Here is a 14,308-nt window from a genome sequence, read left to right on the forward strand (position 1 = left end):
ATAGTAGAACAATTTTTGATTTAAGTTGGAAAACTCCCAAATTTTGATCTCTGTAGCACTGCATAAAGAAATTAAAAATCGCAGTAAAGCAACAGTATCCTAGGTGATTTTTTGAATTCATACACCATACTGTTCTGTGTTTTCTATATTACATAGTGGCTACTCAAACTCACCTGCACAAATATTATTCCATGGCCATGACCAATCTAGCGACCAATAAATAATTACTACTATTTTAATTGATATAGTATTGCCAGCTACACTGCCTTAACATTAGGTACCTGGCTGCCTCTCAGCTGGATAATGGCCTTTGACAGAAGAGAAAAAAAGCACAGGAGCATTTAAAAAAAAGACACAGGAGCTATATCTGAAAAAGGGGATAGAAAAAAAAACCCAAAGTAAAGCTGCACAAAATAGAAGTTGGAGGATGTGTATGTGGAACCAACTTTTTAAAGTGAATCAACCCTCTCACTGCATTGCCCATTTTAAAGGCCGGGTCTAAAACCGTTAACTTGCTTGGTGTGTTGCATTACATTCGTCTGCCCACCCCCAAATCAGTTAGTATATTGCATTACATTCCTCTGCTTCCCCCATCAGTTGGCCCAATATAGTGAATAATGTTTGCTTCCTCAGTTGAGGTGCATTGTGATAGAAAGAAATTTCTGGAAACATTCAGGTCACTGATCCTGTGATTATCCGCGCAAATTACATTGGATGAAACCTGCTTTTACTTTTGAAAGCTCTTATATTGTAACCTATATCTTGCTAGCAATAACAATACTATTGAGTACAACAGGCAGAGGGGATTAGCAGCAAGCAGTCTTATCAGGAACTCATCTATAACTTTAAAGATGAAACAATTGCACTGGACTACCTTATATTAGAACAATCTTATTAAATATCAATAGAAAACAAAGCTTTGCATTACAGTTCTCACCTTGGAAAGATAGCAGAACCCAAGTGAGAAAGCTCTTCATCCTCAATTGTGAACCCATTACAGTTGACCTTTAAAAAAAAAAGCCAAAAACTAAAACCTTTGCAGAAATAATTGCTTCAAGTTATTCCCTACAGATAAGAGCTTAACCAGTGTCCCCCTATGCTTTGGTGTCAATTTGAATCTGCCTGATAAACATTATGTTGAGGAGCTGATGTTGGACTGGGGTGGTTAAAAGGTAAAAATCACAACACCAGGTCACAGTCCAACAGGTGTATTTGTAAACACTAGCTTTCGGAGCGTCACTCCTTCATCAGGTAGCAGTGGAACAGGACCATAAGATACAGAACTAATATAGTAAGGATTACACAGTGTCATGCAACTGAAATGATATATTGAACAAACCTAGATTGCTTTTAAGTCTTTCATCTTTTAGAATGGGTTGCAGGTTTCAGTTCATTAGTATGTAAAGCCCAGAACTTCTTGAAGTCACATTCTCAAGATAATTTAAGGTTTTATTAAACAAAAAGGCAAAATCTCAGCTCACACAATGCATTAAAGGTGTGAGGTTAGAGTTGGTCTGTATCCCAATCTGGGGCCAGAACTGGTTCTACTTCCAAAAGTAGGAATTTATAAAATATTAAATGGATTGACTGCTTGCAGTTTGTGCGCTTTGTGAGCAAAATAGAATGCATCTGCAAATATAAATTCATCCCATAGATTGGTCTGTGTGAGCGAGTGAGAGCACTCTCATTGGGCAGCCTGCAACACATTGAGGAGAGTGAGCAACTCACCAAGACTTTCCCTACGCCTCCATTTCTCACCTTTAAACAACCATACAACCCTGTCATGGCATGACATGTCAGTGTCAACATGGATACCATTACACATGGGGACACCAGCCACTATGTATGCAGCAGGTACTCTGCTGACGTTGTCGCTCATGCTGCAGGCAAGGATGCCCTGAGGCACGGTACATTCGCGGGACCGAGTGGAGGCAACGACGACCTGGGAACACTTCAGCGGTCAGGGACATTTGGCCGTGGATCCTCAGGTGACCATGAGCATCGTTACGCCCCGGGGGGGGGGGGGGGGGGGGGGGAGAAAGACACCCTGCAGGCAGTCAATCCGTGCAATACTTTATACATTTGGAAATAGAACCAGTTCTGACCACACTTTCATAAAACCTTAACTTAACTCAGGAATGTGACTTGAAAGAAGTTATGGGATTTACATATTAATGAACCAAAACCTGCAACCCATTCTAAAAGATGAAAGACTTAACAGTACTGTAATATCATTTCAGTTGCTTGACAGTAATCTTTTGATACAAATTGTGTCTCATGATCTGGCTCCATAGCTACCAGAAGGAGCAGCGCTATGAAAGCTAGTGCTTTCAAATAAAGCTGTTGGACTATAACCTGGTGCTGCCTAATAAAGGCTAGAGGGAGAAAATGGTCGCAAATCAGAACTGCAGTCACAGACAACGTTTAGAAATTAATGAATGAAAGGCTGATTTTTGTGGTCTGCAAAGTTATTTCGCAATCTCTTTCTGCACAAAAGATTTTCTTGAAATGAGTTATTGTTTTCGTCAGGATAACAATTTTTTCACTCATGGGTGCTGAACTAATCACCATTCCTTCTCCTTTCGAAAAGCAGACAGTGCATAAAGTAGCCAGCATTCTCCATTCAGCACAAGTTCAGTGAGCTCTCGGCCTCAAGAGGTGCTGAAACATGACCCACAACAGGTAGGTACCTGACCACCCAGATTTTAGTGTCAGGAATAGTGACTGCCAAACAAACAGAGTCCTAGAGTTGCAATCTAGCATTCGCCAGCCAAGCACACAACTGTACTACTGCTTCTGGCTTGCTGTCATCAATTTCAGATAATCCCTAGCTTGAAAGAAAGGCACAGCAAGCTAATGATCTGGTTGGCTAATTGAAGGCATGCAGCTTAGGAAATCACTTTATATTTGAATGCAGAAACATGGCCATTAAAGATAAAAATGATGGACATTACGTAGCATTTTCTAAATTAAATTTGGACTTTTAGTCATTGTATTGGTATTTCCCGCTGACAAAAATCAAACAATTGAATTAGTATTTACCAAAAGGATGAATAAACCCAGGCATGCTCAATCTAGATCAATTCCAACTTGGCATTTACAGATTTGAAAGCATTGCTAAGTTTCAAAGCCAAATAGAGGCACATTAAATAAGGAGCCATGAAACTCATTCCTTCCAACAATGCAGTTAGGTGAGGGAACTTCTCAACAGGGGACCCTGGAAAATACAGCCTCACCCAGGAATGAGAACGGAACCGACTGAATATCCAGAAGGAGCCTGCAGTTTTAATCAACAGATTATGTATTGGCTAAGAATGTGGCATTTTCAACTGTTTTAAGTAATCAATAGAAAAAAAAGTTTTTTTTCTGTAATTTATTAATTCAATAAGTAATACTTACTTGATGTTGATCTGAGTTTGTTAGTTACAGTAAACATCAAATCTTATGTGATTCAAACAATTTCGAGGAATCTTTGCTTTGTAAAATAGTTTACAAATTTCTCTTGGGGTCATAACAGCACGTTTTTGCTACCCCTCAGAGATATTGTATTATAGGTCTCTTCACTAACCCAGTCACAAGCACTTTATATTTACTCATTCATAATTCTTTTATTAACCCTCAAGCGTAGACCAGTATTCATTCATAATTGCCTACTATAAACACTATCATTCATAAACTGTGGTTTTATAATGCATTTTATTATTGCAAAATAGACTTAAATTAAAGCAATGGCCCGTAATACTTCCAAATTCTTTACTTCTCCTTCACACCATCAACCCTTATCAGACCTATTTACATCTAAAGCTACCTCTGAATAAATACCAGAGACTACTAACCTATTCAGAACAATACCATCGCCACCATTATGTCTCTATGACTTACCTGAAACTATGGAAATATTATAATATTAATCAGCCCTTGCCAACTGTCTCTTGGACCTGACCAGATTACAAAACAGCAAACATTTTCCCCATTTAGTATGTACTTGTTAAACACCTTAAGTGGGCTGTTATCCTTTTAAATAAACCATCAAAAACAGTGCTTAAGTGAACCTGCATGAATGAATGCGAGAAACTCACACTGACAAATCTCACAATCCAGCTATGGAATCAATTTAATATCCAGTATTCTTTTAAGCACAGGTATAATATCTAATTTGGAGTATTTAGGCCTAATATATTTTTACTAACAAAAGAAAGGACAAACACCTCAATTATGCAAGCAGACAGACACACTTAATCTCATCATAAATAACAGCCACAATTTAACAGATGTTTAACCCCTCTCCTATCTCCACAGAACAAAAAGGTCTGGGGGACTTTAGTTAGTTAAAACAATTGTTATGGACCAGGCCAGACCCTGTCAAAACATTTCAAGAAAGCGCCCCAGATCCTAACTTAGGGTCTTACAGGAGAGACGTCAGAGAGACACACAAAGACAGAGGACCAGCCTAGATCTGCTTCTCTCGAGGTCAACAGCTTTTTAAACATTACGGTGCTAAAACCAAACCAAAGTCATTGATGCTGGGAGAACCGGCCACTCCCCTTTCATTGTACAAGTGTTTTCTTTAAACTTAAAAGCCTTTTGCCTGAGGCAGTATGTTAGCTATAATCAAATTGGCCTTGAAACCCTTCAACTTAGATTTTTGAGTCTGTCTTTTGTAACCAAAAAAAAAAAAGAGGGCAACATAACCTTGTTAAAAAGGAATAGCATTGTCACACGTTCGCCCCTTAAAAGGGCTATCAATATCCAAAGATGGTTTCACTTTAAAACCCTTAATTTTAAACTGTTAGTACCCTATAACATACACATTACATTGAACCGGAATGTATTTGTGCATGTTTATAGTCAGTCTGTTGAATTCCTCCCATTGAATGTCCCATTCTAGTCTCAATAATACATTGAGAATTAAGTTCTCGTACCGCTACATGTACAATTTTCAAATTGAATGGCTGTAAACACAAGCTCCATCTAAACAGTCTGGCATTTTTGTCCTTAAATTTCTCCACAAACTTCAATGGGTTATGATCAGTGTATAGGATTGTCTCAAATATGTTACTCCTAACAAATATTGAAACATTGTAACGCCAACATCAAACTCTCTCCTTCTCAACCAAATATTTTTGCTGATGAATGCTCAATTTCCTGGAGAAATACCCAACAGGTTTATCTTCTCATCATCTTCTTAAAAGAGCACAGCACTAACACCCAGATCACTTGCATCGATAGCCACCTTGAACGGTTTGTGTAATTAGGTGTGGCTAATACTAGGTAGTGGTTAACACAGCTTTTAGGCTGTCAAATGCCTTTGACAGTCCACTGTCAACTTGAGGGTTATGCCTATACGGATGTTGCTTAATTGGAACAGCATCTCCTATATCTACATCATGCATAATTAGGTTAGTATTTCCCAGCTAATTTCCACATATCTTCCCATGAGTAATAACTCTTTCAGCTCATTTCGATTTTCCTCTGGAAGGTAACTCAATAATATATCCCAATTTTTGACACCTTGTTCATTGTCCAGCCTAATTTTAGGAATCGCCAATTCAGAATCCTCTGAACTGGATTCTTCCCTCTATGCTGTAACCAATTAGCACTGTCCTCTCGCTTTCCTTCCCTATTCACATGACACACTGATTTCTTTGCATCTGGAGCCCTTATTAAATAGTTAACCACACAATTTCCTTTTGGTAAGATCCACTAAACTTTGCTTTTAAAAGGTTCACCTATCTCTGGAAGTAACACTAACACCTTATCTCTGGTAACAAAATTGCAAGTTTTTGATTCCTGTCTGCTTCCTGTTTCATTTTATCCTTTGTTACTTTAAAATGCTGTCTAGCCAATTACCCCGCTCTATTTAAATTGATCATGTGGTCTCTGAATTCTGACTTGCCAATTTCTCCTTAATTTTAGTCGCCCTCACTTCATGCCCAAAAGCTAAAATGTGCAGGTTAGGTGAATTGGACATGCTAAATTGCCCATAGTGTTAGGTGAAGGGGTAAATATAGGAGTATGTCTGGGTGGTATACGCTTCGGCGGGTCGGTGCGGACTTGTTGGGCCGAAGGGCCTGTTTCCACACTAAGTAATCTAATCTAATTCAAATAGACAATTTGATTCATTTGGTGACATCGCTGATCGCAAAAAGTATAAACAGAATTCCCTTACCCCAATCACCAGACTGTCTTGACTAGAAGCCCTCAAGATGGTCTTTTAATGTCTGCTGCCACCTTTCTAGCGATCCCTGCGATTCTGGATGGTATGCAGTAAATTTGAATTATTTTATTCCTTAGCTGTCCATACCTTCCTTGAATAATTCCAATGTGGAGTTTGACCCTTGATCTGATTGTATCTCTGTGGGTGGACCATATCTGGTCCAAACAAATTGAGTAATTCCTCTACGATCTTATTAGCTGTGATATTAGTGGGCGGCACGGTGACACAGTGGTTAGCACTGCTGCCTCACAGCGCCAGAGACCCGGGTTCAATTCCCGCCTCAGGCGACTGACTGTGTGGAGTTTGCACATTCTCCCAGTGTCTGCGTGGGTTTCCTCCAGGTGCTCAGGTTTCCCCCCACAGTCCAAAGATGTGCAGGTCAGGTGAATTGGCCATGCTAAATTGCCCGTAGTGTTAGGTAAGGGGTAAATGTAGGGGTATGGGTGGGTTACGCTTCGGCAGGTCGGTGTGGACTTGTTGGGCCGAAGGGCCTGTTTCCACACTGTAATGTAATCTAAAAAAAAATCTAATCATTATGTAATGGAACAGCCTCTGGAAATCAACACATCCATTATTATCAACAAATACAGAGGAACCTCCATTAGCCAAAGGGCATGAGCGGAGGGTGTATTTCATTCGGTAAATCGAATTCCGGATAATCAAGTGCCAGATACCAGTTTAGCCAAGCATTGGGCAACCTTGCGATCTTGCCGGATTATCCGAATATCGGATAATTGAATGCTGGATGATCAAGGTTCTTCTGTACTGATTCCCACTTTTTGTTTCAGATAGAGGCCCTACGCAAATCAATTAAGACTCTAGTAAAAGGTTCCTCAAATGCAGGAATAGATATTTAAAAAGTGTGGGTTTTATTACTGTCTGTGGTTTTCCAGTTACCTGACATGTATGGCAGATCTGGCAAAATTTAACTACATCCTTGTGCAGTCCAGGCCAGCAAGAATGTTTTTGTATTTTAGCTAGAGATTTTCCTCTTCCCCTAAATGACCCCTTACTAGTAGCTCATGCACCACTCAACACATTTCTATAACCCGCTCACTATGATTTGATGAACTTGGGCGGCACGGTGGCACAGTGGTTAGCACTGCTGCCTCACGGCACCAGAGACCTGGGTTCAATTCCTGCCTCAGGCAAATGTCTGTGTGGAGTTTGCACATTCTCCCAGTGTCTGCGTGGGTTTCCTCTGGGTGCTCCGGTTTCCTCTCAGTCCAAAAATGTGCAGGTTAGGTGAATTGGCCATGCTAAATTGCCCTAGTGTTAGGTGAAGGGGTAAATGTAGGGGAATGGGTCTGGGTGGGTTGCTCTTCAGATGGTGGGTGTGGGCTTGTTGGGCCAAAGGGCTTGTTTCCACACTAAGCAATCTAAATCTAATCTTTTAAAAAAATAAGGGCTGCATGGTGGCTCAGTGGTTAGCACTGCTGCCTCACAGCACCAGGGTCCCAGGTTCGATTCCAGTCTCGGGCGACCGTCTGTGTGGAGTTTGCACATTCTCCCAGTGTCTGCATGGGTTTCCTCCGGGTGCGCAGGTTTCCTCCCACAATCCAAAGATGTGCAGGTTAGGTGAATTGGCCATGCTAAATTGCCCCTACTGCCATTCAGAGGGGAATGGGTCTGGGTGGGTTACTCTTCAGAGGGTCGGTGTGGAGTTGTTGAGCCGAAGGGCTTGTTTCCACACTGTTGGGAATCTAATCTATAAACTTCTGCCCATTTTTCATCTACCTGAATACATGATAATCTCCATTTCCTCATTAAGACATCATCATTTAAGATAGTAGCATTCAGGGATGCAATTACAGAATCCAAATGTCTTTTGATACAATTGCTGTTAATTTTCATTTTTCTGTTGTAACTCAGTTAATTTATCTGAGCTAAAGGGGTCTGCTTTGTCATCTCTCTTATCCTGGTTTGTCTCAACTATTTGATCAAACAGGGTCTCTACTAATTCCACCTCAAAAAACTTTATCTGTACTCTTTGATGTCTCCTGTTTGAACTGGCGACTTTGTGACCTTGTTACCACAGTCCAAAAAAATCCCAGGATGTGTCCTGGGATAGTTCAATTGCCAGAGTTTCCACTGGCTTTTCAACCACAGTAGGCAACACTCCTACTGGTGAACCAGCTATATCATTAGCAAGGACAAATTGTATTCCTGCAATTTGTCCAGTACTCCTACCATGACTTTTCCACTTTTCACTGGACACTCTAACCTCACTCTACATAATTGAATGCTCCTTGTCTCAGTGAACTCACGATACTAGCACCTTTACTGGCAATAGTCCTTCAGAGGTACACATTCCTTCATCTTTCAACATCACAGATTGAGAGGATCTTGTATCTCTGAATATTGTAACCTCTAATTGCTGCTCCTGGCCTATGAGAGTAAACTTTACTTTCACAGGTATATGGTTTAAGATGATCTGGCACTTCCTCCTTAACCAACCTCTGACCAGCTTGTACATTCTGGTGCAGCTTTCTAGCCTCCACTGCAGCTTTCCATTTCCACGCCAACAAAATTCACTGGCTTGCCCTGTTTTCCTACATCTGGCTTCCCAGTGCTTTTCCTAACCCACCAACACTCATTTCATCTGGTCTACTTTATTGCAGTGACTTTAACTTCTTTCCCTGGCAAGGGTTTCCTTTTCACCCTGTGGTAAGTTTTCCTTATGATCTTCAGAGATCTACCTTTCCACACTAGGATTTCTCTTTTCCCCAATTTCTAGCACTCACGGATTGAAACGGATTTTGGAAGCCAAATGTGGACTTATGGACCAACTCAATCATCAACCATTTCAGCTGCTAATTTTGCTGATTTAACTCTGCTCTGCCACAAGAGTTCTCACTATGTCAGGACGTGAATTTGTGAACTCCAAAATAATCGTTTCTCTAATAGCATCATAGGTTTGCTCTATCTTTAAAGCCCTATCCACCTATCACAATTACTGAGTTTGATCCTTTCAAACTCAATGTAGCATTTGACCAGGATCCCACCTTTGGGTTCTTGAAGTGTTGTCTGTAGGTTTCTGGCACAAGCTCATTTGCATTTAAAATGGCTTTCTTCACCACCTCTTATGCCCCAGATATCTCCTCTGCTTGGGATGTGAACACCTCACTAGCTCTACAAGTTTTTTGTTTGGATCAACAAAACCCACATGGTCACTGGCCACTATATTTGTTGAGACACCTTTCCAAATCAAGATGAAAAAGAAGGCTTCCACATCCTTCTCAAATTTAGGCAATGCTCGAATATATCTAAACAGTTGCTCAACAGGCCTTTGGCTACCTTGGGTTTGCTCACCCTCACTCAGCTTACCTTCAACCTTCATCTCCACGCTTTTAAACTGACTTTCCTGTCCAAGTCAAAACGTGTGGCACTGGAAAAGAACAGCTGGTTAGGCAGCATCCGAGGAGCAGGAGAGTCAACTTTTCAATTTCATGAAGAAGAGCTTATGCTCAAAACGTCGACTCTCCTATTCCTCGGATGCTGCCTGACCAGCTATGCTTTTCCAGGGCCACACTTTTTGACTCATTTCCAGCATCTGCAGTCCTCACTTTTTCCTGTTTAAGGTGAGAATTTCTTAAGTGCAAACTCCCTGTCTTCCTTTCCTCTATTTCTCTCTTCTGCTTTTAATTGTAATTCCTCGTCACTTGGTTCTAAATGAAGCTGCTTCATTTTCAACTGAATTTTAGCCATTAAGATTCCCATGGCATTTCCATCAAATTGAAATGCTGAGCTATTGCTGTAATTCTCTCCTTTCCTCACAGAAGGATGCAGCTCCAGCTTGTTTGCCAATTCCAGCAGCTTGGCCTTAACCACCTTTTATAAAACCCCCAAAATCATGTCTTCCACCCCCACAAAAAACTCTTGGTGACTGAGAGCCATTGCTATCCAAAGCACTGTTTAAGGAGAAAGTGAGGACTGCAGATGCTGGAGATCAGAGCTGAAAATGTGTTGCTGGAAAAGCGCAGGTCAGGCAGCATCCAGGGAACAGGAGAATCGACGTTTTGGGCATAAGCCCTTCTTCGGGCTTATGCCTGAAACGTCGATTCTCCTGTTCCCTGGATGCTGCCTGACCTGCTGCACTTTTCCAGCAACACATTTTCAGCTAAGCACTGTTTAAACCAACCAAACTCAACATCTGGAAGAAAAGACACTCGCACCTGCCACTTGCCAGGTTCGAGTCCAACCACCTTAATCCAAAATCCAAACTATAAAGCAAACCCCACAAAAAGCCCCTGATCTTTTATGGGCCAGGCCATACCGCCCCAATCTGAAAACCCAACATATTATACCAACTTAATGATGCTGTTCCAAATGCTTGCAACAGTCCTCAAACACCCCTTGGCACAAAATGGTAAAAATCAAACCCAAGGTCTTAAGAGGAGAGACGTCAGAATGAGAGAGTGAGTGGGTGATAGGACGAGCCTGGATCTGCTTCTTTGAGGTCCAGCAGCTATTTTCCTCTTGCTATCACCAAGGAAGGTGGTGCACTACCAAACAAGAAATCCATTTTGTTTTGTAACTGTATATTACACAGTCTAATGCAGCTAATGACCTCCTTCATCCCCAGAAAACAAGAAATAAGAAATTCAATTCTGGTGTAAGATCTACTGGCAACACTGCTTGCCTTGTAGAGCTGCCATTAAGATCATGCACAATTCTGGCATAACATCAAGACAAGGTCTGAGATGCAGGTCCTCTGCCCAAGTTAGCAAGGTAAATGGCAAGAGAATGAGGAGACACTCACCATAAACATTAAAAGGCCCTCCTCTAGCAGATACAGAATAGGATACAAAAAGAAAAAGGAAACTTCTGTTTTACCAAAAAGGAGGCTGATGAGACAAAAGACTTCGCAACTTACCAGCCTTCCTCAATTGCTTCTGGACACTCAGGCTTGGCTTCAGCCAGAAAATTTTGAAATCTGAACCTGCTCAAAGATCAATCATGCCAAGCACAATTCAAGTTGGTGCCTAAGTATCTATGAATTTCAGACAAATCTTTGAAATTGAAAATGCTTAGATGACAGGGATTCAATTAGTGTCAATCTGCCATCACCTTTTGAGAAGAGTGATCCTGAAGTCCATATTGGTCATAATTTCCTGCACTTTCAAATCCAACAGCTGTTGCAAGTACTAGGTTTCTGGCTCTGACTGACTAGAAAATGTAGATCAAGAACTAATGGTGTGGACTAATACATCCCCTATTTTGCAGTAGGCCAAAAGTTAGGTCCACACAGCAGATAAACAGAAAACAAAAAACCCGTTTGGAATTCATCCGAAGCTCTCGGTTAATTCTATGGATATACAACTCAAAGTCTTAGAACATAGAACATAGAACATAGAAGAATACAGCGCAGTACAGGCCCTTGGGCCCTCGATGTTGCGCCGATCCAAGCCCACCTAAACTACACTAACCCACTATCCTCCATATACCTATCCAATGCCCTCTTAAATGCCCATAAAGAGGGAGAGTCCACCACTGTTACTGGCAGGGCATTCCATGAACTAACGACTCGCTGAGTGAAGAACCTACCCCTAACATCAGTCCTATATCTACCCCCCCTTAATTTAAAGCTATGCCCCCTTGTAATACCCGACTCAATACGCGGGAAAAGGTTCATACTGTCGACCCTATCTAACCCCCTAATCATCTTGTACACCTCAATCAAGTCACCCCTAAACCTTCTTTTCTCTAGTGAAAACAGCCCCAAGTGCCTCAGTCTTTCCTCATACGATTTTCCTTCCATACCAGGCAACATCCTGGTAAACCTCCTCTGCACCCGTTCCAATGCCTCCACATCCTTCCTATAGTATGGCGACCAAAACTGCACACAATATTCCAGATGCGGCCGTACCAGAGTTTTATACAACTGCATCATGACCTCAGGACTCCGGAACTCAATTCCTCTACCAATAAAAGCCAGTACGCCATATGCCTTCCTCACCGCACTATTTACCTGGGTGGCAACTTTCAGAGATCTGTGTACATGGACACCAAGATCCCTCTGCTCATCCACACTACCAAGTATCCGACCATTAGCCCAGTACCCCATCTTTTTGTTATTCTTCCCAAAGTGAATCACCTCGCACTTAGCTACATTGAATTCCATCTGCCACCTTTCTGCCCAGCTCTGCAGCTTCTCTATATCCTGCTGTAACCTGCCACATGCTTCCTCACTGTCAACAACTCCTCCGACTTTCGTATCATCCGCAAACTTGCTCACCCAACCTTCTAACCCCTCTTCCAGGTCATTTATAAAAATGACAAACAGCAATGGTCCCAAAACAGATCCTTGCGAAAGACCGCTAGTGACGGCACTCCATGAAGAAACTTTGCCATCATCTACTACCCTCTGTCTTCTTCCATCCAGCCAATTCCTAATCCAAACCTCCAACTCACCCTCAATGCCATATCTCCGTATTTTCTGCAGTAGCCTACCATGGGGAACCTTATCAAACGCCTTACTAAAATCCATATATACCACATCTACCGCTTTCCCCTCATCAACCTCCTTCGTCACCTTTTCAAAGAATTCAATAAGGTTTGTGAGGCACGACTTGCCCTTCACAAAACCATGCTGACTATCCTTGATCACATTATTCCTATCCAGATGTGCATAAATCCTATCCCTTACAATTCTCTCTAAGACTTTGCCCACAACAGAAGTGAGACTCACCGGCCTATAGTTACTAGGGCTATCCCTACTCCCCTTTTTGAACAAGGGAACCACATTTGCTATCCTCCAGTCTTCTGGGACTACTCCTGTAGACAAAGAGGACATAAAAATCAAGGCCAATGGCTCTGCAATCTCCTCCCTTGCTTCCCAGAGAATCCTAGGATAAATGCCATCAGGCCCAGGGGACTTATCTATTTTCACCTTTTCCAGGATTTCCAACACCTCTTCTCTACATACCTCAAAGCCATCCATTCTACTTATTTGTGACTCAGTATTCTCATCGACAACAATGCCCTGTTCCTGAGTAAATACTGAAGAAAATACTTGTTGGAATCTTCACAACTCTAACAGAATAATAAATATTATGTGGCAAATCACACTATTTATAATGTACATGCGACAATTCTGAAGTTACCTAGTCACATCCACAAACAAAAACACAAACAGTATTTACAAATCTGATACAAGCCTTAGCAAAGAGTTCAATCAAGGCTGCCCGGTCAGGGAAGTCAAGGTGCTTGCTGTAGAAATGATGAAGGGCAGCAATGTCACTCTCAATCAGCTCTCTTTTCTCATTATCCAATTTATCAAGGTCTGAAACAGAGAGAAATTTTAAAAACATTGAGAGAGACTGGAGTGAAACCCTAGTAGTTCTGAAATCTTTATATTGCTATTAAATCCATTGGATTGAGATATTAATCAACTCTGCAGAGCCATGCATTAAAATGATCAAATATGCAATATGGAAGTTGCACTGAACTAGGTGAGGAGATCTGACATTTTCTATGCGACCTCCAGTTTTAGTGATTTTGCTCATTACATGTACGCAAGCCATCATAATCAACTCTGGAGTCTTAGGTTTTTAAAATGGTTCAAACAGTATTTCTGCTGGATTACTCTTTCTCATTCATTAAACGAATGAAAGGAGACATTCTGTAGGCACTAAAATTTTAAAAACATTTAGTAATACTCACCATCCTTTTCTCACTTCTAAAATTTAAAAAATCAAATTTCTCAGACAAATTTAGTGATAAACTTATTTTGTTGCCTCTTAAGGTATGCCTGCTCTAAAATGGGACCCAATCTTACACTATTAAAATTCAGCTGACTAAAGACTCTTCCACTAATCCCACGCTGTCTTGTTTGTCCAGCTCTACTGGTTTAAGATGTTCACATGCTTGTGAATGAAAATCACACAGCTGATCAGAAAAATTATAATTGCCATGCCACAACCTTCTTATCATCCAATAACAGCTGCCACCCTTTGAGTTATCAGTGGTCTGAAGTTTTCTCCAAACTCTTGACTAATCATCTTCCTTTCAGACCTACTTCTTTGCTAAGCATTTAGTCATCCCTCTATTACCTCATTTCACAAACTATTTTTGGTTGGTCACATTCCT

General features: G+C 41.2%; 1 protein-coding gene across 4 annotated transcripts in view; it reads right to left on the bottom strand.

Annotated features, from left to right (window-relative positions):
• LOC122552831 (N-lysine methyltransferase SMYD2) overlaps window positions 1–14,308 on the bottom strand; it is a 59,743-nt gene that overhangs the window by 17,326 nt on the left and 28,109 nt on the right. For all 4 annotated transcript variants that reach the window (XR_015758435.1, XR_015758434.1, XM_043695833.2 and 1 more), the window contains exons 5-6: window positions 13,378–13,502; window positions 938–1,005 (exon numbers count right to left, since the gene is read on the bottom strand). Coding sequence is in view for 2 of the 4 variants with exons in the window: in XM_043695833.2 (XP_043551768.1) it covers window positions 938–1,005; window positions 13,378–13,502 (193 nt within the window). In the remaining 2 variants the exon portion in view is untranslated. The remainder of the gene's footprint in view (window positions 1–937; window positions 1,006–13,377; window positions 13,503–14,308) is intronic.

Source organism: Chiloscyllium plagiosum, unplaced genomic scaffold (genome assembly GCF_037043375.1).
Source record: "Chiloscyllium plagiosum isolate Xiang-an unplaced genomic scaffold, Cpla_swu_hap1 HiC_scaffold_10, whole genome shotgun sequence".
NCBI classification, from domain to species: Eukaryota; Metazoa; Chordata; class Chondrichthyes; order Orectolobiformes; family Hemiscylliidae; genus Chiloscyllium; species Chiloscyllium plagiosum.